Source organism: Oncorhynchus mykiss, chromosome 21 (assembly GCF_013265735.2).
Source record: "Oncorhynchus mykiss isolate Arlee chromosome 21, USDA_OmykA_1.1, whole genome shotgun sequence".
Lineage (NCBI taxonomy): Eukaryota > Metazoa > Chordata > Actinopteri > Salmoniformes > Salmonidae > Oncorhynchus > Oncorhynchus mykiss.
In genome coordinates, this window is record NC_048585.1 from 54,071,103 (window position 1) to 54,098,419 (window position 27,317).

At 43.2% G+C, this 27,317-nt stretch overlaps 1 protein-coding gene across 4 annotated transcripts in view; it reads right to left on the bottom strand.

Moving 5' to 3' along the window:
- Positions 1–2,016: 2,016 nt before the first annotated feature.
- LOC110500730 (cGMP-specific 3',5'-cyclic phosphodiesterase) overlaps positions 2,017–27,317 on the bottom strand; it is a 111,534-nt gene continuing 86,233 nt past the window's right edge. For 2 of the 4 annotated variants that reach the window (XM_036958213.1, XM_036958211.1), the window contains exons 12-22: positions 21,640–21,699; positions 18,414–18,560; positions 15,803–15,928; positions 13,738–13,832; positions 13,552–13,639; positions 7,536–7,636; positions 6,968–7,045; positions 5,561–5,624; positions 3,728–3,802; positions 3,366–3,449; positions 2,017–3,066 (exon numbers count right to left, since the gene is read on the bottom strand). In XM_036958213.1, coding sequence (XP_036814108.1) covers positions 2,947–3,066; positions 3,366–3,449; positions 3,728–3,802; positions 5,561–5,624; positions 6,968–7,045; positions 7,536–7,636; positions 13,552–13,639; positions 13,738–13,832; positions 15,803–15,928; positions 18,414–18,560; positions 21,640–21,699 — 1,038 coding nt within the window. In that variant the 3' untranslated portion in view covers positions 2,017–2,946. Of the gene's footprint in view, positions 3,067–3,365; positions 3,450–3,727; positions 3,803–5,560; positions 5,625–6,967; positions 7,046–7,535; positions 7,637–13,551; positions 13,640–13,737; positions 13,833–15,802; positions 15,929–18,413; positions 18,561–21,639; positions 21,700–27,317 lie in introns of those variants that run through there. The other 2 variants (XM_036958212.1, XR_005038647.1) reach the window with 2 other exon arrangements.

Consider the following 27,317-nt stretch of genomic DNA (forward strand, 5'->3'; position numbering starts at 1 on the left):
TCCACATGTCTGTACGTGACAACTACTATAGTATATTATGTGTGAATTTAAGAGGTTTGGAAAATGGAAAAAGTCATTTTCTTACAGAAAGGTAGTGAGTGGGTGGTTTAGCAGTCCTGTATTGGAAAGAATATAAAAACGAATGAATCCCCTTTTACATTTTCCATGAGAAAGAGTATTGTTTTGTATGAAATGCAAAGGACCTTAAGGTGCAAATATATTTTAGGCTTCGGGGGTCAAGTGCTCCTTTCAACTCTAAAGACGCCCCGGCCTTACACATTAAACATGTTTAAGAAGGGAACATCAGAAAGGGAGCTGGTCCATTATGGGGGACTGCGGGGGGTCAGGGAGCTGGTCCATTATGGGGGACTATGGGGGGGGGGGGGGGGTCAGGGAGCTGGTCCATTATGAGGGACTACGGGTGGGGTCATCTGTGCATCAGAGGAGGCTGGTGGGAGGAGCTACAGGAGGACGGCCTCGTTGAAATGGCTGGAATGGAGTCAAACGTGATTTCTATGTGTTTGATACCGTTCCAGTAATTCCATTCCAGCCATTACAACGAGCCCGTCCTCCTGTAGCTCCTCCCACCAGCCTCCTCTGCTGTACATACAAAACGGGTTATTTTGGAAATGTGAATCACACCTATCATATCACAGGATGGCAGTGGAATCTTCTAGAACACACGTCAAGTCTTTGGCTCCTTTACAATTGACAAAATGTTAAAAAATCACACAATGTGTAAAAATACACGGGTGAATGGATGGTCCAGGAAAGTTGTCACAGCAGAGACGTGTGTGTTCTCAACATGAAACTTGACCTTACAGTATAGAAAAGGAATAAATATATAAAACAAATAAATATGAAATAGGTAAGACGAGTGATCGTTACATAAGATGAACGTTCTCTCAAAACCTTTGTGTTGTGAGTGTGTGAGTTTGCGCTGCTATTACTAACAAGCTTATGATTGTGGTGCTTTATGGTGGGTAAAAGTAAGTTGTATCTATACCGTTACATTCATTCCATTCCAGCCATCGCAATGAGCTAAGACCTGGGTTCAAATAGTATTTCTAATCTTTCATTGAGCTGCTTGGTACAACGGAACCAATGCAATAGTCTGAAAAGTACAAATCCTGCCCGACCATCTGGCACTCCAGACGGGCTCAAAATATTTGAGAGATTTCAAATAATATTTGAACCCAGGTCTGTCTTTCCTCTGGTGGCATATTGATCCCTTGGTGCTCAGTAGGCCGATAGTAGCCACAGGCACGCGCCACACACACCTTCAGTGTTCTTCCTCCGACTGTGAGAGATATAATATAGTGACTCCTCCTTCATGTAGCAAGTCGATTTTGTGCACAGAAAAGAAAGACTATGGTAATAAATATAGCTTAGTGTTGATGTTGTCTTCTCAGGGTGGTGGAGGGATAGTGGGGATGGAGGAGAGACGTTGAACAGGTCTACACCACTCCGTTGAAGAAGGCTTTGTCGCCCTGTTCAGCCAGAATCTTCCAATTCTGTCTGTTCTTCTGGCAGCCCTCGAGTAGTGGGGAACAGGACTCAGACATACTGGCCAGGGTCTGATGTACAGACAGACAGAAAGAGAGAGAGCGAGAGAGACAGACCAGCGAGAAAGTGAATGAGAGAATGACAGAATGAGAGAGTACCTTCCTTGTGTCAATGTCATACATTAACATGAAAAGAAATGACTCAATTTAGCAGATGTTCTTATCCAGGGCGACTTAGTAGTGAGTGCAGACCCCATAACCCTAGCGTTACAAGTGCCATGCTCTACACGGGACTATACATGCTATATGGCCAATAAAATGATCCCTAAACATGACTGTAACGGTATAGGGGGGGGGGGGGGGGGGGGGGGGGTCAGGGAGCTGGTCCATTATGAGGGACTACGGGTGGGGTCATCTGTGCATCAGAGGAGGCTGGTGGGAGGAGCTACAGGAGGACGGCCTCGTTGAAATGGCTGGAATGGAGTCAAACGTGATTTCTATGTGTTTGATACCGTTCCAGTAATTCCATTCCAGCCATTACAACGAGCCCGTCCTCCTGTAGCTCCTCCCACCAGCCTCCTCTGCTGTACATACAAAACGGGTTATTTTGGAAATGTGAATCACACCTATCATATCACAGGATGGCAGTGGAATCTTCTAGAACACACGTCAAGTCTTTGGCTCCTTTACAATTGACAAAATGTTAAAAAATCACACAATGTGTAAAAATACACGGGTGAATGGATGGTCCAGGAAAGTTGTCACAGCAGAGACGTGTGTGTTCTCAACATGAAACTTGACCTTACAGTATAGAAAAGGAATAAATATATAAAACAAATAAATATGAAATAGGTAAGACGAGTGATCGTTACATAAGATGAACGTTCTCTCAAAACCTTTGTGTTGTGAGTGTGTGAGTTTGCGCTGCTATTACTAACAAGCTTATGATTGTGGTGCTTTATGGTGGGTAAAAGTAAGTTGTATCTATACCGTTACATTCATTCCATTCCAGCCATCGCAATGAGCTAAGACCTGGGTTCAAATAGTATTTCTAATCTTTCATTGAGCTGCTTGGTACAACGGAACCAATGCAATAGTCTGAAAAGTACAAATCCTGCCCGACCATCTGGCACTCCAGACGGGCTCAAAATATTTGAGAGATTTCAAATAATATTTGAACCCAGGTCTGTCTTTCCTCTGGTGGCATATTGATCCCTTGGTGCTCAGTAGGCCGATAGTAGCCACAGGCACGCGCCACACACACCTTCAGTGTTCTTCCTCCGACTGTGAGAGATATAATATAGTGACTCCTCCTTCATGTAGCAAGTCGATTTTGTGCACAGAAAAGAAAGACTATGGTAATAAATATAGCTTAGTGTTGATGTTGTCTTCTCAGGGTGGTGGAGGGATAGTGGGGATGGAGGAGAGACGTTGAACAGGTCTACACCACTCCGTTGAAGAAGGCTTTGTCGCCCTGTTCAGCCAGAATCTTCCAATTCTGTCTGTTCTTCTGGCAGCCCTCGAGTAGTGGGGAACAGGACTCAGACATACTGGCCAGGGTCTGATGTACAGACAGACAGAAAGAGAGAGAGCGAGAGAGACAGACCAGCGAGAAAGTGAATGAGAGAATGACAGAATGAGAGAGTACCTTCCTTGTGTCAATGTCATACATTAACATGAAAAGAAATGACTCAATTTAGCAGATGTTCTTATCCAGGGCGACTTAGTAGTGAGTGCAGACCCCATAACCCTAGCGTTACAAGTGCCATGCTCTACACGGGACTATACATGCTATATGGCCAATAAAATGATCCCTAAACATGACTAATAAAGACGAATCAAATCGTGTCATAGCTTCACCTCATACAGCTGTGTGCAGATGGCATCAATGAACGACACCTGCATGCTCGGAATCTTATCCTGCTTGTCCCGATTCATCAGATCCTGCAAAAGAAAAACATCTTTACAAAACCTAGTTAAGTCCAAATGTAATTTGCTCCCACATTGACATCTGGCTTTGCTCGTCAACCAGTAAAAACCTCGCTCGGCACAAAGCCAACATGTGCACATGCCAAGATATTCAAATCAGCCTTGGAGCCTTGTAAGTAAATTTGACGAAACCCTGATTTCCAATGTCAATGGATCGACTGCAGCAGTGTAATAGTATAATAGTACATACCAGAAGACAGTAACGATGGCAGGGAACAAGAAGACGTGCTTACTGTTGGCTCAATGTTGAGTTCTTCTCTCTCCTTGTCCCCTTGCTCAAAGAACTCTGTAGCCACCAACTTGGCTATCTGTAAGAGAAGATGGAGAGAGACCAGACAGAAAGAAAGGGAGCTTTTTAAAGGGCCTCCAAGTGGTATGTTGTTTCAATTGGGGGTAAAGGACACATCGGATTAGTAACCTGGTAGTCTGGACAGCCACAAAGTCTGGTCTGTTAGACTCTAACCCTATGATTGTATCTGAATAAATACTTTAGCCAATCTGTTGTCCGGGGTTTTTAAACATTCCTATCATTTGCAGGTATCTAGGAATTAGAACGGCGGTGTTTCAATGAAGGTGATACGACCAGGGGGTTTCAGGTTGGTGAAGACAAAGATACACATATCCACGGCCAATTGTATCAGACACCCTGCAATAGCACTCAGTATCCTACAAAGTGTTCCCTGACGTTTGTAGCATGGGAATAATGCAGGAGAGAAATAGTGAAAGAGAGAAAGGGAGTTCTGCTAACTGAGCAGCAACCGTACTGCGTTGGACTCTTTCTCTTTACAAAGGATAAATGAAGATTGACTACAGCCTCAGGTTCCCAATCAAGGAAGTGTGTGTGTGTGTGGTAGCCATCTGCAGAACACTGATTGGAGCTGTGTAATTAAGCCTAGAGAGCCGGAGGGGGGGTTCAGGAAGAGGAGGAGAGAAAGGGGGAGAAGGAGAGAGGAGGAGGAGAGACATTTATGTACATTTCAGCTTGGCTGATGTAGTATCCACTCTAATAATAAGATCTAGCTTCACCAGCTCTGTCAGTTATGTATGTATTATGTGAGGACCTGAGGAGAGGATCGGTCTAGAACAGGTTTCTGGGTCTAGAACTGAGTCTGGGTCTAGAGCTGAGTCTGGGTTTAGAACAGGTTTCTGGGTCTAGAGCTGAGTCTGGGTTTAGAACAGGTTTCTGGGTCTAGAGCTGAGTCTGGGTTTAGAACAGGTTTCTGGGTCTAGAACTGAGTCTGGGTTTAGAACAGGTTTCTGGGTCTAGAGCTGAGTCTGGGTCTAGAACAGGATTCTGGGTCTAGAGCTGATATGGGTCTAGAGCTGAGTCTGGGTCTAGAACAGGTTTCTGGGTCTAGAGCTGAGTCTGGGTCTAGAGCTGATATGGGTCTAGAGCTGAGTCTGGTTCTAGAACAGGTTTCTGGGTCTAGAGCTGAGTCTGGGTCTAGAGGTGAGTCTGGTTCTAGAACAGGTTTCTGGGTCTAGAGCTGAGTCTCGGTCTAGAGCTGAGTCTGGGTCTAGAACAGGTTTCTGGGTCTAGAGCTGAGTCTGGGTCTAGAGCTGAGTCTGGTTCTAGAACAGGTTTCTGGGTCTAGAGCTGAGTCTCGGTCTAGAGCTGAGTCTGGGTCTAGAGCTGAGTGTCTATCCTCCTCTAAGAAGAGTTCTAGAGCTCTTTGATCACAAACGGTTAGAGACTTGTCAGAAACTCTCCTTCCATTGCACCTAGGGAGCTTGATGAGGAACAGGAGGAAGAGACTTACAGAGGGAAGTTGAAATGACACCAGGAGAAGAAGAGCGACAGAGACAGAAAGAGAACATAATCTAAGGGGTGAAAAGAAAATGGAAAGGTACTGAAAAAGGATGAGAACAATGAGAGCTGTGTGAGTGAAAAATGAAACGTTTGAAAGAATATCAAAGGAGATAGCAGTAACAAGAACACAGTAACAAGAACACAGTAACAAGACAGTAACAAGAACACAGTAACAAGACAGTAACAAGAACACAGTTGAGTTTATGAAGTCTTGAGAGTCTTGAGGCTAGTGAATGTGATCCCACTTTTCTCTTACCCTCTTCTGTACTGGCCAGGGCTTGGTAATGGCAGAGATGTCACATGCAGTCATCAGCATTGACCTACAGCAGGTGATACACAAGCATATTGTTGGACAAGCAAGGCAAGAGAGTGGGTTATGTTGAACCATTACGCTCAGCATCACTCCATCAAGGGAAATATTGTTTCTAACAAAGTTATCTACATAGATTTTAGGATGTGTAGATAATCATAATTCATGTAAACAGCTTATGGGGTAAGTTGAAATTGAGGGACAGGGTTAAGTTGAACTGAGGGACAGGGTAAGTTGAACTGCGGGACAGGGTAAGTTGAACTGAGGGACAGGGTAAGTTGAACTGCGGGACAGGGTAAGTTGAACTGAGGGACAGGGTATGTTGAACTGAGGGACAGGGTAAGTTGAACTGAGGGACAGGGTAAGTTGAACTGCGGGACAGGGTAAGTTGAACTGAGGGACAGGGTAAGTTGAACTGAGGGACAGGGTAAGTTGAACTGAGGGACAGGGTAAGTTGAACTGAGGGACAGGGTAAGTTGAACTGCGGGACAGGGTAAGTTGAACTGTGGGACAGGGTAAGTTGAACTGAGGGACAGGGTATGTTGAACTGCGGGACAGGGTAAGTTGAACTGCGGGACAGGGTAAGTTGAACTGAGGGACAGGGTAAGTTGAACTGCGGGACAGGGTAAGTTGAACTGTGGGACAAGGTCAGTTGAACTGCGGGACAGGGTAGGTTGAACTGAGGGACAGGGTAAGTTGGACTGAGGGACAGGGTAAGTTGAACTGCGGGACAGGGTAAGTTGAACTGTGGGACAGGGTAAGTTGAACTGCGGGACAGGGTAAGTTGAACTGAGGGACAGGGTAAGTTGAACTGAGGGACAGGGTAAGTTGAACTGAGGGACAGGGTAAGTTGAACTGAGGGACAGGGTAAGTTGAACTGAGGGACAGGGTAAGTTGAACTGAGGGACAGGGTAGGTTGAGCCTCCTACACATTTCTGTACTGAATGAAATATGACCACAACCTTTTTAAAACCATGTCTATCTTAATTTCCCAAACACAATTCAACACGATCACAATTGCTTTTTTTTGTCTTCTAATAATTTTAAGCATATTTTAACATAGGCTTAACATCTAATAAAGACTTTGTCCTGTTTTAAAGGGATACTTCGAGATGTTGGCAATGAGGCCCTTTTCCCACTTCCCCAAAGTCAGATGAACTCGTGGATCCATGTTTATATCTCTGAGTCCAGTATGAAGGACTTTAGAGGGAGATGTTCGCGAGCCAATGCTAACTAACATTAGCACAATGACTGCAAGTCTATGGGAATCTACTAGAATTGATCCCAACCTTGAAAGACGCACAACCAAGCTGTCCCCAGGTGAATATGTATATGCATATTGTGTCCACTAACCTCAGCAAGTCTTTATGATAGTCATCGTCCCAGACAAATTGGCTGTTCTTGGTCAGTTCAAAGAACTCTCCTCTCCTCCTGAAAAGATAGGCAGTAAATTTGATATCTGTCTTTCTCCCCGTCTGCCTGCTGTCTAGTCGTATGCCCACACTTCAGACAAGAAGAGGGAGGGAAAGAGAAAGAGAGAGAGGGAGGGAAAGAGAGAGAGAGAGAGAGGGGGGCTGAGATTAGGAGATAAGGAGAGAGAGGGGGGAAGAGCTGAGATTAGGCGATAAGGAGAGAGAGAGAGAGAGAGAGAGAGAAGAGCTGAGATTAGGAGATAAGGAGAGAGAGTTGTGAAAAATAGAAAAAGTGTTAGGGGGGAGGATAGAGAGAGATATAGTCAATTACTGCTTTAGTACATTATTACTAGATCTTCTAATGAATAGGGTCTGAATACAACTTCCACCGTGACATTTTTCACAGCCCATCAATCTTAATTGAAGTTCTAATGAAAACTCTGCATAAAAATGTGACTTGAACGGTTCCCCTCTGTGCGCATCCCAGCTGTGTGTGACACTGTACCTACTTCATGTACAGAGCCAGGTCCGTAGCCAGAATAGCCCTCTCGATCATCTTCAGAGTGGCCTTGTACTCATCCAGAGACAGACTGCTCAGAATCTGATTCCCCTGAGGTAGAGAAAGTGGTGGAGAGAGAGAGGGGAATAGAGAGAGGGAGGAAGGAAGGAAGGAATGAAGGAGAGAGAGAGAGAGGAAGGGAGGGAGGGGAATGGAGGTGAGAGAGGAATGGAAGGAGGGAAGAAGGAAGGGGGGATGGATGGATAGAGAGATAGAGAAGGATGGAGAGAGATGCAGGGATAGAGAGAGAGGGAGGCAGGGATGACAAATTATTGATCCAGTTAAAGTTTTGTCACATGAAAATGTGAAAATTAAACGAAAAATAATAACAAGGAATAAATACACAATGAGTAATGATAACTTGGCTATATACACAGGGTACCAGCACTGAGTGTGCAGGGGTATGAGGTAGTTGAGTGCAGTGTTACAGTGTTGCTTGAAAGTATGTGAACCCTACAGGGCTGGTCATTATTTTGCTATAAAATGAACATATAAAATCATCCTTATCTCTAAACCCCAATCTGTAATAAAGGCATTCCAGGTAAATGACAGAAACAAAAAAAGATTATATATTTTCATTGTTTATTTAACAAAAGTGGTTTATTTAACAGAAACTCAGATGTGACATGTGCAAAAATATGTGAACGCCTTCAGTCAATAGCTTGTGGCACCTCCACTAGCAGTGATAACATGTAGTATAGCCAGCAATCAGTCTCTGTTATCTGTTTTGAGGGATTTTTGCCTACTCCCCTTTACAGAACTCAGCCAATTGAGTGAGGTTTGAGGGGTGTCTGGCATGAACTGCCCGTTTCAGGTCCTGCCACAGCATCCCGATTGGATTTCGGTCAGAAATTTGACTTGGCCAATCCAAAACACAAATCTTCTTTCTCCTGAGCCATTCTTTGGTAAATTTGCTTCAATGCTTTGGATTGTTGTTCTTGTTGGAAGACCGCTTTTCGGGTTCTGGACTGATGGCCTGACGTTCTGTTCAAGAATCTCCTGGTATCCCTCAGAATCCATGGTTCCCTTAATGATGTCACCCAAGTCCAGAGGAGGAAAAGCAGCCCCAGATCTTGTCATTCCCACCACCGTGCTTTACTGTTGGGAAAAGGTTATTTTGGTGGTAGGCAGTGTTGGGTTTTCGCCAAACAGAGCAGTGTTGATTGTGACCAGAAGTGTCCATTTTGGACTCATCGGTTCATAGAATGGACTTGCAGAAACCTTCAGGTTTGTCCAGGTGGTCTCATCGGTTCATAGATTGGACTTGCAGAAACCTTCAGGTTTGTCCAGGTGGTCTCATCGGTTCATAGATTGGACTTGCAGAAACCTTCAGGTTTGTCCAGGTGGTCTCTGGTTAAGACGGACAGTTTGACAGCAGAGGCTTCTTCTTATCAACCCTCCCATGATGGGCATTTCGATTCAGTGTTCTTATTATTAGTGCATGCACAGTTACCTGAGATGCAGCAAGGAAGGTCTGCAAATCTCTAGATGTTATGTTTGGGATGGCTTTTATTTGATGTATTATTGTTCTTGTGGCTCTTTGGGATACCTTGGAAGGGCGTCCACTTCTAGGCCGAGTTGCTGTCATGTTAAATGCTCTCTATATGTAAATGATTTGCCTCATAGTGGACTGAAGGAGCTCAAATATTTTTGAAATTATTTTATAGCCTTCTCCCCAGACTGATGTGCTCTCACAACCCTCGTCCTGTTGTCCTCTGAGATCTCCTATCCTCTCTGCATGGAGTGGTTTGTATTCAGCTGGATGGGTAACACCAAACTGACTAGGTTTCTTATTTCTGTCAGAGTCCAACCCAAACTCTTTCCTAATGATCTCTCCTTTGATTGGTTCATTTTGTACCCAATTATTATAACCAATGCAACTTGGGGTTCACTTATTTTTGCACCTGCACTAATTCCTTTTCAATTTAGTTTTTCTACGACACGCGTGATCTCCCCTACACCAACATATGGTATTGGTAAATAGAAACCCGTTATGTCAGATCAAAAGGCTGGTTCTGATTAAATGGTAAAAACAAAATAAATCTGTAATTTCACAAGGGGTATATGCTGTATGTACATACAGTGCCTTTGGGAAAGTATTCAGACCCCTTGACTTTTTCCACATTTTATTACATTACAGCCTTATTCTAAAATTCCCCCGCAATCTACACACAAAACCCCATAATGACAAAGCAAAAACAGGTTTGTTGAAATTTTATCAAATGTGTAAATATAAAAAAACAGAAATACCTTATTTATATAAGTATTCAGACCCTTTGCTATGAGACTCAAAATTGATCCTGAGGTCTTAGACAGTATTGTGTCGAGGCACAGATCTGGTAAAGGGTACCAAAAATTGTCTGTAGCATTGAAGGTCCAACAACACAGTGGCCTCCATCATTCTTAAATGGAAGAAGTTTGGAACCACGAACACTCTTCCTAGAGCTGGCTGCCCGGGCAAACTGAGCAATCGGGGAGAAGGGCCTTGGTCAGAGAGGTGACCAAGAACCCGATGGTCACTCTGACAGAGCTCCAGAGTTCGTCTGTGGAGATGGGAGAACCTTCCAGGGGGACAACCATCTCTGCAGCACTCCACCAATCAGGCCTTTATGGTAGAGTGGCCAGCTCGCATAGAGTTTGCCAAAGGCACCTAAAGACTCTCAGACCATGAGAAACAAGATTTTCTGGTCTGAAGAAACCAAGATTTAACTCTTTGGCATGAATGCAAAGCATTACGTCTGGAGGAAACCTGGCACCATCCCTACGGTGTAACATGGTGGTGGCGGCATCATGCTGTGGGGAAGTTTTTCAGTGGCAGGGACTGGGAGACTAGTCAGGGTCGAGGAAAAAGCACAGAGAGTTCCTTGATGAAAACCTGCTCCAGAGTGCTCAGGACCTCAGACTGGGGCGAAGGTTCGCCTTCCAACAGGACAATGACCCTAAGCACACAGCCAAGACAACACAGGAGTGGCTTCGGGACAAATCTAGGTATCTCCTTGAGTGGCCCAGCCAGAGCCCGGACTTGAACCCGATCGAGCATCTCTGGAGAGACCTGAAAATAGCTGTGCAGCGATGCTCCCCATCCAACCTGACAGAGCTTGAGAGGATCTGCAGAGAAGAATAGGAGAAACTCCCCAAATACAGGCGTGCCAGGCTTGTAGCTTCATACACCAGAAGACTCAAGGCTGTAATCACTGCCAAAGGTGCTTCAACAAAGTATTGAGTAAAGGGTCTGTAATATATATTTTTAAAACTTTTAACAAATTAGCAAACATTTCTAAAAACATTTTTTTTCTTTGCAATTACGCGGTATTGTGTGTAGATTGATGAGGGAAACAATTATTGAATACATTTTAGAAGGATGCAACCGAACAAAATGTGAAAATAGTCAACGGGTCTGAATAATTTCCAATGGCACTGTATACAGTAGGTAGGAATAAAGTGACTAGGCAACAGATAGAAAATAAACAGTAACAGCAGCGTATGTGACGAGTCAAAAGAGATTAGTGCAAAAAAGGGTCAATCCAGATTTTCCGGGTAGATATTTAATTAACTATTTAGCAGTCTTATAGCTTGGGGGTAAAAGCTGTTCACTGTCCTCTTGGTTTCAGACCTGCATTGCTACCGCTAGCCGTGCGGTAGCAGAGAGAACAGTCTATGACTAGGGTGGCTGGAGTCTTTGAAAATGTTTAGGGCCTTCCTCTGACACCACCTGGTATAGAGGTCCTGGATGGTTAGGAAGCTTGGCACCGGTGATGTACTGGGCCGTACACACTACCCTCTGTTGTCCCTTGCTGTCGGAGGCCGAGCAGTTGCCATACCAGGCAGTGATGCAACCAGTCAGGATGCTCTCGATGGTGCAGCTGTAGAATCTTTTGAGGATCTGAGGACCCATGCCAAATCTTTTTCAGTCTCCTGAGGGGAAATAGGTTTTGTCGTGCCCTCTTCACAACTGTCTAGGTGTGCTTGGAACATATTAGTTTGTTGGTGATGTGGACGCCAAGGAACTTGAAGCTCTCAACCTGCTCCACTACAGCCCTGCCGATGAGAATGGGGGCGTGCTCGGTTCTCCTTTGTCTTGATCATGTTGAGGGAGAGGTTGTTGTCCTTGCACCACATGGTCAGTTCTCTAACCTACTCTCTATAGACTGTTTCATCGTTGTCGGTGTTGCGTCATCGATAAACTTAATGATGGTGTTGGAGTCGTGCCTGGCCGTGCAGTCATGAGTGAACAGGGAGTACAGGAGGGGGCTGAGCACGCACCCCTGAGGGGCCCCTGTGTTGAGGATCACTGTGGCAGATGTGTTGTTACCTATCCTTACCACCTGGGAGCGGCCCGTCAGGACTTCATTAGATATCGTGCACCAGCTGTTGTTTACCGATATACATAGACCACCACCCCTTGTCTTACCAGAGGCTGCTGTTCTATCCTGCCGATAGAGTGTATAACCCACCAGCTGTATGTTATTCATGTCGTCGTTCAGCCACGACTCTGTGAAACATAAGATATTACAGTTTTTAAATTCCCGTTGGTAGGACATACGTGTTTTTAGTTCATCCCATTTATTTTCCAGCGATTGTGCGTTGGCTAATAGTACGGATGGCAAAGGCAGAGATAAAATAGATTTCAGTTTTCCTGCATTAAAGTCACTGGTCACTAGGAGCGCGACCTCTGGGTAGGCATGTTCTTGTTTGCTTATGGCCATATACAGGTTGTTGAGCACGGTCTTAGTGCCAGCATCAGTTTGAGGTGGTAAATAGACAGCTACACAAAATATCTTGGTAGAGTGTGGTCTACAGCTTATCATGAGGTACTTTACCTCAAGCGAGCAGAACCTCGAGACTTCCTTAATGTGACATCACACACCAGTTCTTGTTAACAGACACACCCCCTCCTCTGACCTTCAATGTTAGGTTAGGAACACCTGCATAAGTTGTTGATCGTTTAACCTTTGACCTTTGTGATGTCACCTCTGTTAATATGTGCATTCTATCACAAAACCTTCACAGAATTCAGAACGCGGCCGCCATTCTGTCCTGCCGATGTATAGAAAAACCAGCTACATTTATATTTTCCTTCTTCCTTCTTTATATGTCCTTCTTCAGGTACAACTCTGATTAAATATATGATATTACAGTTCTTCAAATCACATTGATAGGATAGTCTCGAACAGAACTCATCCAGTTTATTCTCCAGTGATTGCACGTTCACCAATAAAACGGAGGGTAGAGGCGATTTATCCACTCTCCGATGTAGTCTCGTCAGGTATCCCGCACGCCGGCCTCTCGGGCGGGGTCTCATCCTTCTTCGAGTGTTGGGATTTAGGGCCTGGACCGCGATAATCAATGTCTTTCGCCTCCGACTCATTGAAGTAGAAGTCCTCATTCAAAACGAGGTTAGTGATAGCTGTTCAGAAGTTATTTTCCGTCATAAGAAACGATGGTGGAAATATTATGTACAAAAAAAGTTCAGATCAGCGCCAAAAAAACCCACACCAAATAGCACAACAGGTCAGGAACACCTTAAAATGGCCGCCATTCCCTCTGGCGCCATTATTAGGTTAAACTACAGCATGGTTGCCATGGCAGCACAATTCCACAATTGGATCTGTTCTCCTTATCTTTGCAATGTGTGTGTTTAATGATGTGTTTGTGTGTGTGTCTACTACATCCAGATGAGCTAACTGATGCTCTCCGGTGAATTTGTGTCCATGAAGATGAATCAGGTCTCTTATTCACAGTGCTTAATTACACCATAGCAGTGTTATCTCCTAGACAAGACTAGCAGCTGGAGCTCATGGAATTGGCCCTACAAAGAGAAAATGAGGAAACACCAATAGAATCCTGACACGCATGATAAATACATTATGGTAAACAATGCCTTATTGTTCCAAATTAATAAATGAAGAATTAACTAAGTGAATAGTGGAATTAATTCATAAGGGTGTGTGTGTGTATGATCTTACTGGGCTGTTGAGGATCATGAGACACTGATCAAAGTGGTGGTGCTCCATGGTGGAGTGGCAGTAGAGCTGGGCCAGGGGATGGTCACTCCTGATAGAGATGCACACACAACCACTGTGAGATTCTGTGACACACACACACACACACACACACACACACACACACACACACACAGTACTGCAGCCTACCTCTGTATGTAGGAGTTGTTGACCCCTCTGTGGTCCAGGTCATGACTCAGAGTGGCGATCATCAAGGCCAGGGTCTCCAGATCAGTCATATTACTCTGACAGAGAGGGAGATGGAGGGGAACGAGAGAGGAGAGGAGAGGAGAGGAGAATGAATCACACCATCCACTAAGATGTCGTTCATTATGAACAGTCATAGTATTAACGCACCAACTTCCATCACAGGCCACCAGCTAAACACATACAGTATAGACCATGAACACACAACTACACACACCTTAAGCGATGCATGCGCGTCCATACACACACACAGAGAGGGGAGTCAGTCGCTTAGCACTGTCTGCTTGAGAGAGCAGCTTACACATCAACTCAACAGCTATTTGTTAGCAACACCTGGATAGTCACCTTTAATCTAACAGAGGGAGTACATGTAGTCATCAGAACAGAGCATGTAGTCATCAGAACAGAGCATGTAGTCATCAGAACAGAGCTGGGTGTGTGTACTGAGGGTTATATACTAGAACTGAGTTGGACTAGAACTGGGTTGGACTAGAACTGAGTTGGACTAGAACTGGGTTGGACTAGAACTTGCTTGGACTAGAACTGTGTTGGACTAGAGCTGGCTTGGACTAGAACTGGGTTGGACTGGAACTGGGTTGGACTAGAACTGGCTTGGACTAGAACTGGCTTGGACTAGAACTGGCTTGGACTAGAACTGGCTTGGACTAGAGCTGGGTTGGACTAGAACTGGCTTGGACTAGAACTGGGTTGGACTAGAACTGAGTTGGACTAGAACTGGCTTGGACTAGAACTGGGTTGGACTGGAACTGGGTTGGACTATAACTGAGTTGGACTGGAACTGGGTTGGACTAGAACTGGGTTGGACTAGAACTGGGTTGGACTATAACTGGGATGGACTGGAACTGGGTTGGACTAGAACTGAGTTGGACTGGAACTGGGTTGGACTAGAACTGAGTTGGACTAGAACTGGGTTGGACTGGAACTGGGTTGGACTGGAACTGAGTTGGACTGGAACTGGGTTGGACTAGAACTGGGTTGGACTATAACTGGGTTGGACTGGAACTGGGTTGGACTAGAACTGGCTTGGACTAGAACTGGCTTGGACTAGAACTGGCTTGGACTAGAGCTGGGTTGGACTAGAACTGGCTTGGACTAGAACTGGGTTGGACTGGAACTGAGTTGGACTAGAACTGAGTTGGACTAGAACTGGCTTGGACTAGAACTGGGTTGGACTGGAACTGGGTTGGACTATAACTGAGTTGGACTGGAACTGGGTTGGACTGGAACTGGGTTGGACTAGAACTGGGTTGGACTATAACTGGGTTGGACTGGAACTGGGTTGGACTAGAACTGAGTTGGACTGGAACTGGGTTGGACTGGAACTGGGTTGGACTAGAACTGGGTTGGACTGGAACTGGGTTGGACTGGAACTGAGTTGGACTGGAACTGGGTTGGACTAGAACTGGGTTGGACTATAACTGGGTTGGACTGGAACTGGGTTGGACTAGAACTGAGTTGGACTGGAACTGGGTTGGGCTGGAACTGGGTTGGACTAGAACTGAGTTGGACTGGAACTGGGTTGGACTATAACTGGGTTGGACTATAACTGGGTTGGACTGGAACTGGGTTGGACTAGAACTGAGTTGGACTATAACTGGGTTGGACTGGAACTGGGTGTTTGGGATACGTTGAGTTCTGTTCCTGTCTGAGATACAGTACTTGTTTGTTCAAGTGTCTTTGACTATTTATGATAATGATTCTTCCTATATCATATTACATCTGATATCTTCCAACTAAGACAGCAGAGTAATGCATTCAGAGGTACAACATTTGGTATTTAAATATTAAGGTAACTGGAAGCGAATGCTGACTTGACAGAACACAGTGGTCGGACTGACCCGGTAACAGCACAGTTACAGCATGTTGACTCAATAGCCATTGGTCGGAATGACACAAATAAGACTTCCTGCTGGGGATATATTATTTATTGATTGGACGGAGTGACCCGGCACCCCTTCCATGCTGGCCATTGATTGTCTGAACTCACCTGTAACCGGCCAGATTTGAACAAGGCGAACATGCACTGGGAGGTGTTGAAGGCGTGTCTCCAGTTGTGGTAGGCCACGTTCTTCCTATAGTTCTTCTTAACACTCAGGATCCACTGGCACAGACTCTACAGAGAGAGAGAGAGAGAGAGAGAGAGAGGGGGAACGGAGGGAAAAGGGGGAGAGAGAGGGGGGGTATGAAGGAACACAGTAGGAGATAGACAAGAAAAAGTGGGGAGAAAGAGGGAGAGATGAGGAGGAGGTGGTGGGAGAGGAGGAAGAAGAGGAGGGGAGGAGGAAGGGAAGAGGAGGAGGGGAGGAGGATGGGAAGAGGAGGGGGAGGGAGGGGGAGGGGAAGAGGAGGGGGAGGGGAAGAGGAGGTGGAGAGAGCAAAAATGGCCAGCAAGAGAGAGGGAAAAGTTAAACAAGAAAATAGAGAACAGACAGAATGACAGTGACTTTAATTGTATCTGTACATTCTCAAGCAGTAAAGCTTCAAATTGGCCAGACTGGCAATCTGATTGGTGTTATAGGAAAACTTAGACCCCCCTGCTAATAGAATCACTGGATTCTGTTCATCCAATCTTTCCATGTCCATCCATTTACCGGCATAAGCTTCCAATCAACTCCCTATCAGCCAATGCATAGTGACTTACACATTTGTTCAATAATGATTTGATAATAAAAATTGACATTCATTATGACCTTTTTCTGAACCTCAAAGTCCTTCGCATTCTATAGGTTATGATGTCGTCAGTCATCTATTGTGAGTGATGCATGACAAGGCCACTGTGGTGTGTTAAGGAATCCTGATTAAGAGGGTGGTGAGCTGTTGTTATGAATGTATAAACACACATATATGTACTCACACACATACAGGCATGTGCACATACAGTGCCTTGCGAAAGTATTCGGCCCCCTTGAACTTTGCGACCTTTTGCCACATTTCAGGCTTCAAACATAAAGATATAAAACTGTATTTTTTTGTGAAGAATCAACAACAAGTGGGACACAATCATGAAGTGGAACGACATTTATTGGATATTTAAAACTTTTTTAACAAATCAAAAACTGAAAAATTGGGCGTGCAAAATTATTCAGCCCCTTTACTTTCAGTGCAGCAAACTCTCTCCAGAAGTTCAGTGAGGATCTCTGAATGATCCAATGTTGACTTATATGACTAATGATGATAAATACAATCCACCTGTGTGTAATCAAGTCTCCGTATAAATGCACCTGCACTGTGATAGTCTCAGAGGTCCGTTAAAAGCGCAGAGAGCATCATGAAGAACAAGGAACACACCAGGCAGGTCCGAGATACTGTTGTGAAGAAGTTTAAAGCCGGATTTGGATACAAAAAGATTTCCCAAGCTTTAAACATCCCAAGGAGCACTGTGCAAGCGATAATATTGAAATGGAAGGAGTATCAGACCACTGCAAATCTACCAAGACCTGGCCGTCCCTCTAAACTTTCAGCTCATACAAGGAGAAGACTGATCAGAGATGCAGCCAAGAGGCCCATGATCACTCTGGATGAACTGCAGAGATCTACAGCTGAGGTGGGAGACTCTGTCCATAGGACAACAATCAGTCGTATATTGCACAAATCTGGCCATTATGGAAGAGTGGCAAGAAGAAAGCCATTTCTTAAAGATATCCATAAAAAGTGTCGTTTAAAGTTTGCCGCAAGCCACCTGGGAGACACACCAAACATGTGGAAGAAGGTGCTCTGGTCAGATGAAACCAAAATTGAACTTTTTGGCAACAATGCAAAACGTTATGTTTGGCGTAAAAGCAACACAGCTGAACACACCATCCCCACTGTCAAACATGGTGGTGGCAGCATCATGGTTTGGGCCTGCTTTTCTTCAGCAGGGACAGGGAAGATGGTTAAAATTGATGGGAAGATGGATGGAGCCAAATACAGGACCATTCTGGAAGAAAACCTGATGGAGTCGGCAAAAGACCTGAGACTGGGACGGAGATTTGTCTTCCAACAAGACAATGATCCAAAACATAAAGCAAAATCTACAATGGAATGGTTCAATAATAAACATATCCAGGTGTTAGAATGGCCAAGTCAAAGTCCAGACCTGAATCCAATCGAGAATCTGTGGAAAGAACTGAAAACTGCTGTTCACAAATGCTCTCCATCCAACCTCACTGAGCTCTAGCTGTTTTGCAAGGAGGAATGGGAAAAAATGTCAGTCTCTCGATGTGCAAAACTGATAGAGACATACCCCAAGCGACATACAGCTGTAATCGCAGCAAAAGGTGGCGCTACAAAGTATTAACTTAAGGGGGCTGAATAATTTTGCACGCCCAATTTTTCAGTTTTTGATTTGTTAAAAAAGTTTGAAATATCCAATAAATGTCGTTCCACTTCATGATTGTGTCCCACTTGTTGTTGATTCTTCACAAAAAAAATACAGTTTTATATCTTTATGTTTGAAGCCTGAAATGTGTCAAAAGGTCGCAAAGTTCAAGGGGGCCGAATACTTTCGCAAGGCACTGTACATGCACATAGTCACGTATACACACACACACACACACACACACACACACACACACACACACACACACACACACACACACACACACACACACACACACCTTGTATTTCATCTGGAAGTTCTGGACTAGGTTGAGGTCTACAAACATGCGTATGGTGGCCTGAGTGGTCTCAGCGTCGGACAGCTCAAAGTCACTGAAACTGAACTCCATCAGACGCAGAGACTGGGCCGACGGAACAGTGGCCATCTTCACAAACAGAGAGAGGAGTGTGTGAGAGGGATGTACACATATACACTCATATACGGCACACACACATATACTATATTTATGCACATAAGCACACACGCACACCCTCTCTAAGCACCAGGGATCTCTAGCAGGCATTAATAATTGATGAGCTGTGATCAGGGAGAGTATCTATCCGTGTTCGGCTCACCTCCCCTTTAGCTGACAGCACTTCTACCCAGAGCAGACAGGACACCCCTAATGCACAAAGGATATCTCTCTCTCTCTCTCTCTCTCTTTTTAGATTAGAACCTCTCTTTCCTCGCTCCTCTCTCTCTCTCTTTATTGTCATGGGAAACATATGTTTACATTGCCAAAGCAAGTTAAATAGACAATAAACAAAAGAGAAATAAACAAGAAAACACTTAGAGTAAAGATTACACTCACAAATGTTCCAAAAGAATAAAGACATTTCAAATGTCATATTATGTACAAATCTTCCTTCTGTGATGGCACACTGGTATTTCACCCAATAGATATGGGAGTTTATCAAAATGGGTTTGTTTTTTAATTCTTTGTGGGTCTGTGTAATCTGAGGGAAATATGTGTCTCTAATATGGTCATACATTGGGCAGGAGGTTAGGAAGTGCAGCTCAGTTTCCACCTCATGTGTGCACATAGCCTGTCTTCTCTTGAGAGCCAAGTCTGCCTACGGCGGCCTTTCTCAATAGCAAGGCTATGCTCACTGAGTCTGTACACAGTCAAAGTTTTCCCTAATTTTGGGTCAGTCGCGATGGTCAGGTATTCTGCCACTGTGTACTCTCTGTTAGGGCCAAATAGCATTCTAGTTAGCTTTTTACATTTTTTTGGTTGTGTCTAATTGTGTTGCTGTCCTTGGGCTCTGTGTGGTCTGCTTGTGTTTGTGAACAGAGCCCCAGGACCAGCTTGTTTAGGGGGCTCTTCTCCAGGTTAATATCTCTGTAGGTGATGGCTTTGTTATGGAAGGTTTGGGAATCGCTTCCTTTTAGGTGGTTGTAGAATGGTCTGCATGCATTAGTCGGTGTGTTACGTTGTAAACGGAGGATATTTTTGCAGAATTTGTATGGAGAATGTGTTTGTCCCATTTTGTGAAGTCCTGGTTGATGAGCGGACCCCAGACCTCACAACCATAAAGGGCAATGGGTTATAGAACTGATTCAAGTATTTTTAGCCAGATCCTAATTTGTATGTCGAATTTTATGTTCCTTTTGATGGCATAGAAGGTCCTTCTTGCCTTGTCTCTCAGATAATTCACAGCTTTGTGGAAGTTACCCGTGGTGCTGATGTTTAGGCCAAGGTATGTATAGTTTTTTTGTGTGCTCTAGGGCACCGGTGTCTAGATGGAATTTGTATTTGTGGTTCTTGCAACTGGACCTTTTATGGAACACCATTATTTTAGTCTTACTGAGTTTTACTGTCAGGGCCCAGGTCTGACTGTAACGGCTTTCCTCTTCTGAGGAGGAGGAGGAGTAGCAAGGATCGAACCAATACGCAGCGTGGTAAGTGTTCATCTTGGTTTTTTTATAAGAATAATGAACACTGAACAAAACAATAAACGACCACGTGAAAAAACACAACCGAAACATTTCCGTGTGGAACAAAACACTGACACGGAAAATAAGCACCCACAACTCAAAAGTGAAACCAGGCTGCCTAAGTATGGTTCTCAATCAGGGACAACCAGGCTACCTAAGTATGGTTCTCAATCAGGGACAACGATTGACAGCTGCCTCTGATTGAGAACCATACCAGGCCAAATACAGAAATCCCAAATCATAGAAAAAAGAACATAGACAACCCACCCAACTCACGCCCTGACCATACTTAAAACAAAGACATAACAAAATAACTAAGGTCAGTACATGACACTGACAGAATCTGTGCAGAAGATCTAGGTGCTGCTGTAGGCCCTCCTTGGTTGGGGACAGAAGCACCAGATCATCAGCAAACAGTGGACATTTGACTTCAGATTCTAGTAGGGTGAGGCCGGGTGCTGCAGACTGTTCTAGTGCCCTTGCCAATTCGTTGATATATATGTTGAAGAGGGTGGGGCTTAAGCTGCATCCCTGTCTCACCCCACAGCCCAGCCCACACATGTGTGTGTTTTTTGCCAATTTCAACCACACACTTGTTGTTTGTATGTTTTGTATGTTTTTCCCACAACATCACTTTCCATCAATTTGTATAGCAGACCCTCATGCCAAATTGAGTCAAAAGCTTTTTGGAAATCAACAAAGCATGAGAAGACTTGCCTTGCCTTGGTTTTGGTTTGTTTATTTGTCAATTAAGATGTCCAGGATAAATACGTGGTCGGTCGTACGGTAATTTGGTAAAAAGACAATTTGACATTTCCTCAGTACATTTTTTTTACTGAGGAAATATACTAGTATGCTGTTAATGATAATGCAGAGGAATTTCCCAAGGTTTCTGTTAGTTATTTGGGTCAAATCTGTCTCCACTTTTGGGGATATCAGTCCTTGGTTCCAAATATTGGAGAAGATGCGAGTTGAGGATGATGTTAAAGAGTTTAAGTACAGTCAATTGGAATTTGTGGACCTCTCTCTCTCTCACGCGGTCTCTCTCTCTCTTTCACGCGGTCTCTCTCTCTCTCTCTCTCTCTCTCTCACGCGGTCTCTCTCTCTCTCACGCGGTCTCTCTCTCTCTCTCTCTCTCTCTCTCTCTCGCGGTCTCTCTCTCTCTCTCTCTCTCAATTTTAAAGCCTAATCATTATGGTCAGTCTTTTTTTGTTATCCTCATAGGCCTGCATGAGTATCTACATGTGAGACGTCATATTGGTTAGGTTTACATGCGTTGGAGTCACCTCATCTATACACGGTCCTTCCACTAAACCTGAAGGAAGGCATCTGTCTGGCAATGCTTGTATGGTCACAAGTGTGTGTGTGTTTGTGTGTGTGTGTGTGTGTGTGTGTGTGTGTGTGTGTGTGTGTGTGTGTGTGTGTGTGTGTGTGTGTGTGTGTGTGTGTGTGTGTGTGTGTGTGTGTGTGTATGTGTGTGTGTGTTTGTAAGTGCGTGTGTGGTAAGTTAATAAATTGTAATTTACCGCAGTTACCTGCAGCGCCCGCGTCTCTTCCTCTGCAGCAGAGGCATGATAGGAAAGGACCTGAGAATGACACACACACACACACACAGTTATCCCTCTGACTACATTACTACAGGTAATAACAAACCCCTGGTGGGAAAAAGGTCCTCACATGTCATACTGTAGTAAAAGTAAATATACCTTTTATCTGTCATACTGTAGTAAAAGTAAATATACCTTTTATCTGTCATACTGTAGTAAAAGTAAATATACCTTTCACATGTCATACTGTAGTAAAAGTAAATATACCTTTTATCTGTCATACTGTAGTAAAAGTAAATATACCTTTTATCTGTCATACTGTAGTAAAAGTAAATATACCTTTTATCTGTCATACTGTAGTAAAAGTAAATATACCTTTTATCTGTCATACTGGAGTAAAAGTAAATATACCTTTTATCTGTCATACTGTAGTAAAAGTAAATATACCTTTTATCTGTCATACTGGAGTAAAAGTAAATATACCTTTTATCTGTCATACTGTAGTAAAAGTAAATATACCTTTTATCTGTCATACTGGAGTAAAAGTAAATATACCTTTTATCTGTCATACTGGAGTAAAAGTAAATATACCTTTTATCTGTCATACTGGAGTAAAAGTAAATATACCTTTCACATGTCATACTGGAGTAAAAGTAAATATACCTTAACAGAAAATGACTCAAGTAAAAGTGAAAGTTACCCAGTAAAATACGACTTAAAGTAAAAGTAAAAAAAAAAAAAAAAAAAGTATCTGGTTTTAAATGTACTTGTAGTGGTAGGAAAAAAATGACTCAATCGTCAATCGTAAAAGTACAAAGTTAAAGTAATTGCTATACATCAAATTCCTTATATTAAGCAAACCAGAACGGCACAATTGTTTTATTATTTTTAATTACAGACAGATGGGCACACTCCAATACTCAGACATCATTTACGAACACAGCATTTGTGTTTTCCGTGAGTCCGTCTGATCAGAGGCAACAGGGAGGACAAAGTGTTAGTTAATTCTGTCCTGGTTGAGCATTCTAAATGTAATGAGTACTTTTAGGTAATGGAAAAGGTATGGAATAAAAAGTGCATTATTTTCTTTAGGAATGTAGTGGAGTAAAAGTAAAAGTTGTCAAAAATATAAATTGTAAATTAAAGTACAGATACCCCAGAAAACTACTTAAGTAGTACTTTAAAGTATTTTTACTGAAGTACTTTACACCACTGGGCTGAAGGGTGGCTCGGTGGCAGGCAGGTTGAAGAAACAATACCTTAAAAAATGCATAAATATATAGTTATTGTATTTATATAGTATCCATTGAGGTTTTTCTATCATTATTTTACACTATCTGGTATTAGTAGATAAACCTAAACTTTTGTACCCGTGCCAAATTGCCTACACAGCCCATCGCAAGATAATGCTTTTGGGAACGGGCAGAAAAAGTTAACATCCATCCATTGAGGCAAAAAGGACATTGTCGAAGTTAACTTCAATAAGACAAAAGCTGCGAAAGGAGAGTTGAAAATAAAAAGAAGGGAGGCCCAGAAAAGTCATGTTTGTAAAAGATCTGGTGAAGTGGCAAAAGAGGATGAGAGCACTGCCGGGCTGTGTTATGTGTGATGATGTGAGGTGCTATACAAATTAGACAGTCACAAGAAGGCCTATGGCATGTCAAGGGAACTGTAGCTTAATGTTTAGATGGGTTAAATGGAAACTGAAATCTGGATGATTAACCAGAATAACCTACTGTTTTTTTGGGGGGGCAAACTCCAAAGTCCTCTGGTAATACTAGTCCTGTGCAAATCGACATCCCTGTGTTCTGAGAGGAATGTCTTGAGTTTTACAGGTGTTGCTCGCGGTTTGAGCAAGAAAATAACTGATTCGATAAACTGGACAAAGTGTTGCACAGCCTATATATGAAGGGCCTATATATGAAGGGCCTATATATGAAGGGCCTATATATGAAGGGCCTATATATGAAGGGCCTATATATGAAGGGCCTATATATGAAGGGCCTATATATGAAGGGCCTATATATGAAGGGCCTATATATGAAGGGCCTATATATGAAGGGCCTATATATGAAGGGCCTGTATATGAAGGGCCTGTATATGAAGGGCCTATATATGAAGGGCCTATATATGAAGGGCCTATATATGAAGGGCCTATATATGAAGGGCCTATATATGAAGGGCCTATATATGAAGGGCCTATATATGAAGGGCCTATATATGAAGGGCCTATATATGAAGGGCCTATATATGAAGGGCCTATATATGAAGGGCCTATATATGAGGGGCCTATATATGAAGGGCCTATATATGAAGGGCCTATATATGAAGGGCCTATATATGAAGGGCCTATATATGAAGGGCCTATATATGAAGGGCCTATATATGAAGGGCCTATATGAAGGGCCTATATATGAAGGGCCTATATATGAAGGGCCTATATATGAAGGGCCTATATATGAAGGGCCTATATGAAGGGCCTATATATGAAGGGCCTATATATGAAGGGCCTATATATGAAGGGCCTATATATGAAGGGCCTATATATGAAGGGCCTATATATGAAGGGCCTATATATGAAGGGCCTATATGAAGGGCCTATATATGAAGGGCCTATATATGAAGGGCCTATATATGAAGGGCCTATATATGAAGGGCCTATATATGAAGGGCCTATATATGAAGGGCCTGTATATGAAGGGCCTATATATGAAGGGCCTATATATGAAGGGCCTATATATGAAGGGCCTATATATGAAGGGCCTATATATGAAGGGCCTATATATGAAGGGCCTATATATGAAGGGCCTATATATGAAGGGCCTATATATGAAGGGCCTATATGAAGGGCCTATATATGAAGGGCCTGTATATGAATGGCCTATATATGAAGGGCCTATATATGAAGGGCCTATATATGAAGGGCCTATATATGAAGGGCCTATATATGAAGGGCCTATATATGAAGGGCCTATATATGAAGGGCCTATATATGAAGGGCCTATATATGAAGGGCCTATATGAAGGGCCTATATATGAAGGGCCTATATATGAAGGGCCTATATATGAAGGGCCTATATATGAAGGGCCTATATGAAGGGCCTATATATGAAGGGCCTATATATGAAGGGCCTATATATGAAGGGCCTATATATGAAGGGCCTATATATGAAGGGCCTATATATGAAGGGCCTATATATGAAGGGCCTATATATGAAGGGCCTATATATGAAGGGCCTATATGAAGGGCCTATATATGAAGGGCCTATATATGAAGGGCCTATATATGAAGGGCCTATATATGAAGGGCCTATATATGAAGGGCCTATATATGAAGGGCCTGTATATGAAGGGCCTATATATGAAGGGCCTATATATGAAGGGCCTATATATGAAGGGCCTATATATGAAGGGCCTATATATGAAGGGCCTATATATGAAGGGCCTATATATGAAGGGCCTATATATGAAGGGCCTATATATGAAGGGCCTATTTGAAGGGCCTATATATGAAGGGCCTGTATATGAAGGGCCTATATATGAAGGGCCTATATATGAAGGGCCTATATATGAAGGGCCTATATATGAAGGGCCTATATATGAAGGGCCTATATATGAAGGGCCTATATATGAAGGGCCTATATATGAAGGGCCTATATATGAAGGGCCTATATATGAAGGGCCTATATATGAAGGGCCTATATATGAAGGGCCTATATATGAAGGGCCTATATATGAAGGGCCTATATATGAAGGGCCTATATATGAAGGGCCTATATATGAAGGGCCTATATATGAAGGGCCTATATATGAAGGGCCTATATATGAAGGGCCTATATATGAAGGGCCTATATATGAATGGCCTATATATGAAGGGCCTATATATGAAGGGCCTATATATGAATGGCCTATATATGAAGGGCCTATATATGAAGGGCCTATATATGAAGGGCCTATATATGAAGGGCCTATATATGAAGGGCCTATATATGAAGGGCCTATATATGAAGGGCCTATATATGAAGGGCCTATATATGAAGGGCCTATATATGAAGGGCCTATATATGAAGGGCCTACATGTATCAACTTTCACAGTGAATGTTTTTTTTAATGTTTTTTTGCAAATGAATTGAAAGTCCCCAAAATGTATCATCAGAAATATTGCGCCTACAGTATTTAACCCTTTCTGTCAATAGATCGCAAAGTAGCATACAACTGAGCTAAACGTTTGGAACAAGTTCACTTGTGCAAGTTAGCTGTTTAGCTCACATCTGAAGGCTGGGGGGGGGCATTTTAAGACGTCTTCTACTGCGGATCACTGAAATATCCTAATTATTATGATCACACTTCCTCAATTGAAATTGTATGGTTTGATAGGATTTACAAACTTAGGCCAGCATCCCGGAGTCGCCTCTACACTGTTGACGTTGAGACTGGTGTTTTGTGGGTACTATTTAATGAAGCTGCCAATTGAGGCGTTTGTTTCTCAAACTAGACACTCTAATGTACTTGTCCTCTTGCTCAGTTGTGCACCGGGGCCTCCCACTTCTCTTTCTATTCCGGTTAGAGACAGTTTGTGCTGTTCTGTGAAGGGAGTAGTACACAGCGTTGTACGAGATCTTCAGTTTCTTGGCAATTTCCCGCATGGAATAGCCTTAATTTCTCAGAACAAGAATAGACTGACAAGTTTCAGAAGAAAGTTCTTTGTTTCTGGTCATTTTGAACCTGTAATCGAACCCATAAATGTTGATGCTCCAGATACTCAACTAGTCTAAAGAAGGTCAGTTTTATTGGTTCTTTAATCAGAACAACAGTTTTCAGCTGAGATAATATAACTGCAAAATGGTTTTCTAATGATCAATTAGCCTTTTAAATTGATAAACTTGGATTAGCTAACACAATGTGCCATTGGAACACAGGAGTGATGGTTGCTGATAATGGGCCTCTGTACGCCTATGTAGATATTCCATAAATAAAATCTGCCATTTACAGCAACAATAGTCATTTACAGCAATAACAATATCTGCACTCTATTTCTGATCAATCTGACAAAATGTGCTTATCTTTTCAAAAACAAGGACATTTCTAAGTGCCCCTTTTGAATGGTGGTGTACATCAAACTGAAATCTTATCAGAAACACGTTTGGTCGTTTTCACAGCCCCCCCCCCCCCCCCCCTCCCTTACAACTGGTCAAACTGATGATTTATTGTTGTTGTTGCTTTATTGTATTTTCTCCCCAGTCCCTAAACGTTCTTTGCTCCCTCTGCGAAAGATGACAGAGAAAACTCTACCGATGTCAGCTACATTGAATCTATCCATTCTATCCATCTATTATATTATTCTGTTGAGCAAGAGTTTATTTAGTCCTCTAGGGCAACATATAATGACAAAAGAGAAGCTGCATGTATCTAAATCAGGCAAAACAAAATCCTGCACCCCGTGTCAATAAAAATCGTTCAGCTGTCTTTGACTGTTGCCTGCAGTGCATTTTCTGTTGGCGGGTCGGGGTCGGGTGCAGGGTCCTGATTTTCACCTCATCACATATAGTCAGACGGTTGCAGATGGGTTATTAGCAATTGCGAACAGGTGCGGGAGAACAAACAGCTCACCCGTGCACCACTATCGTTGCATATCAAGAAGCATGATCAATACACAG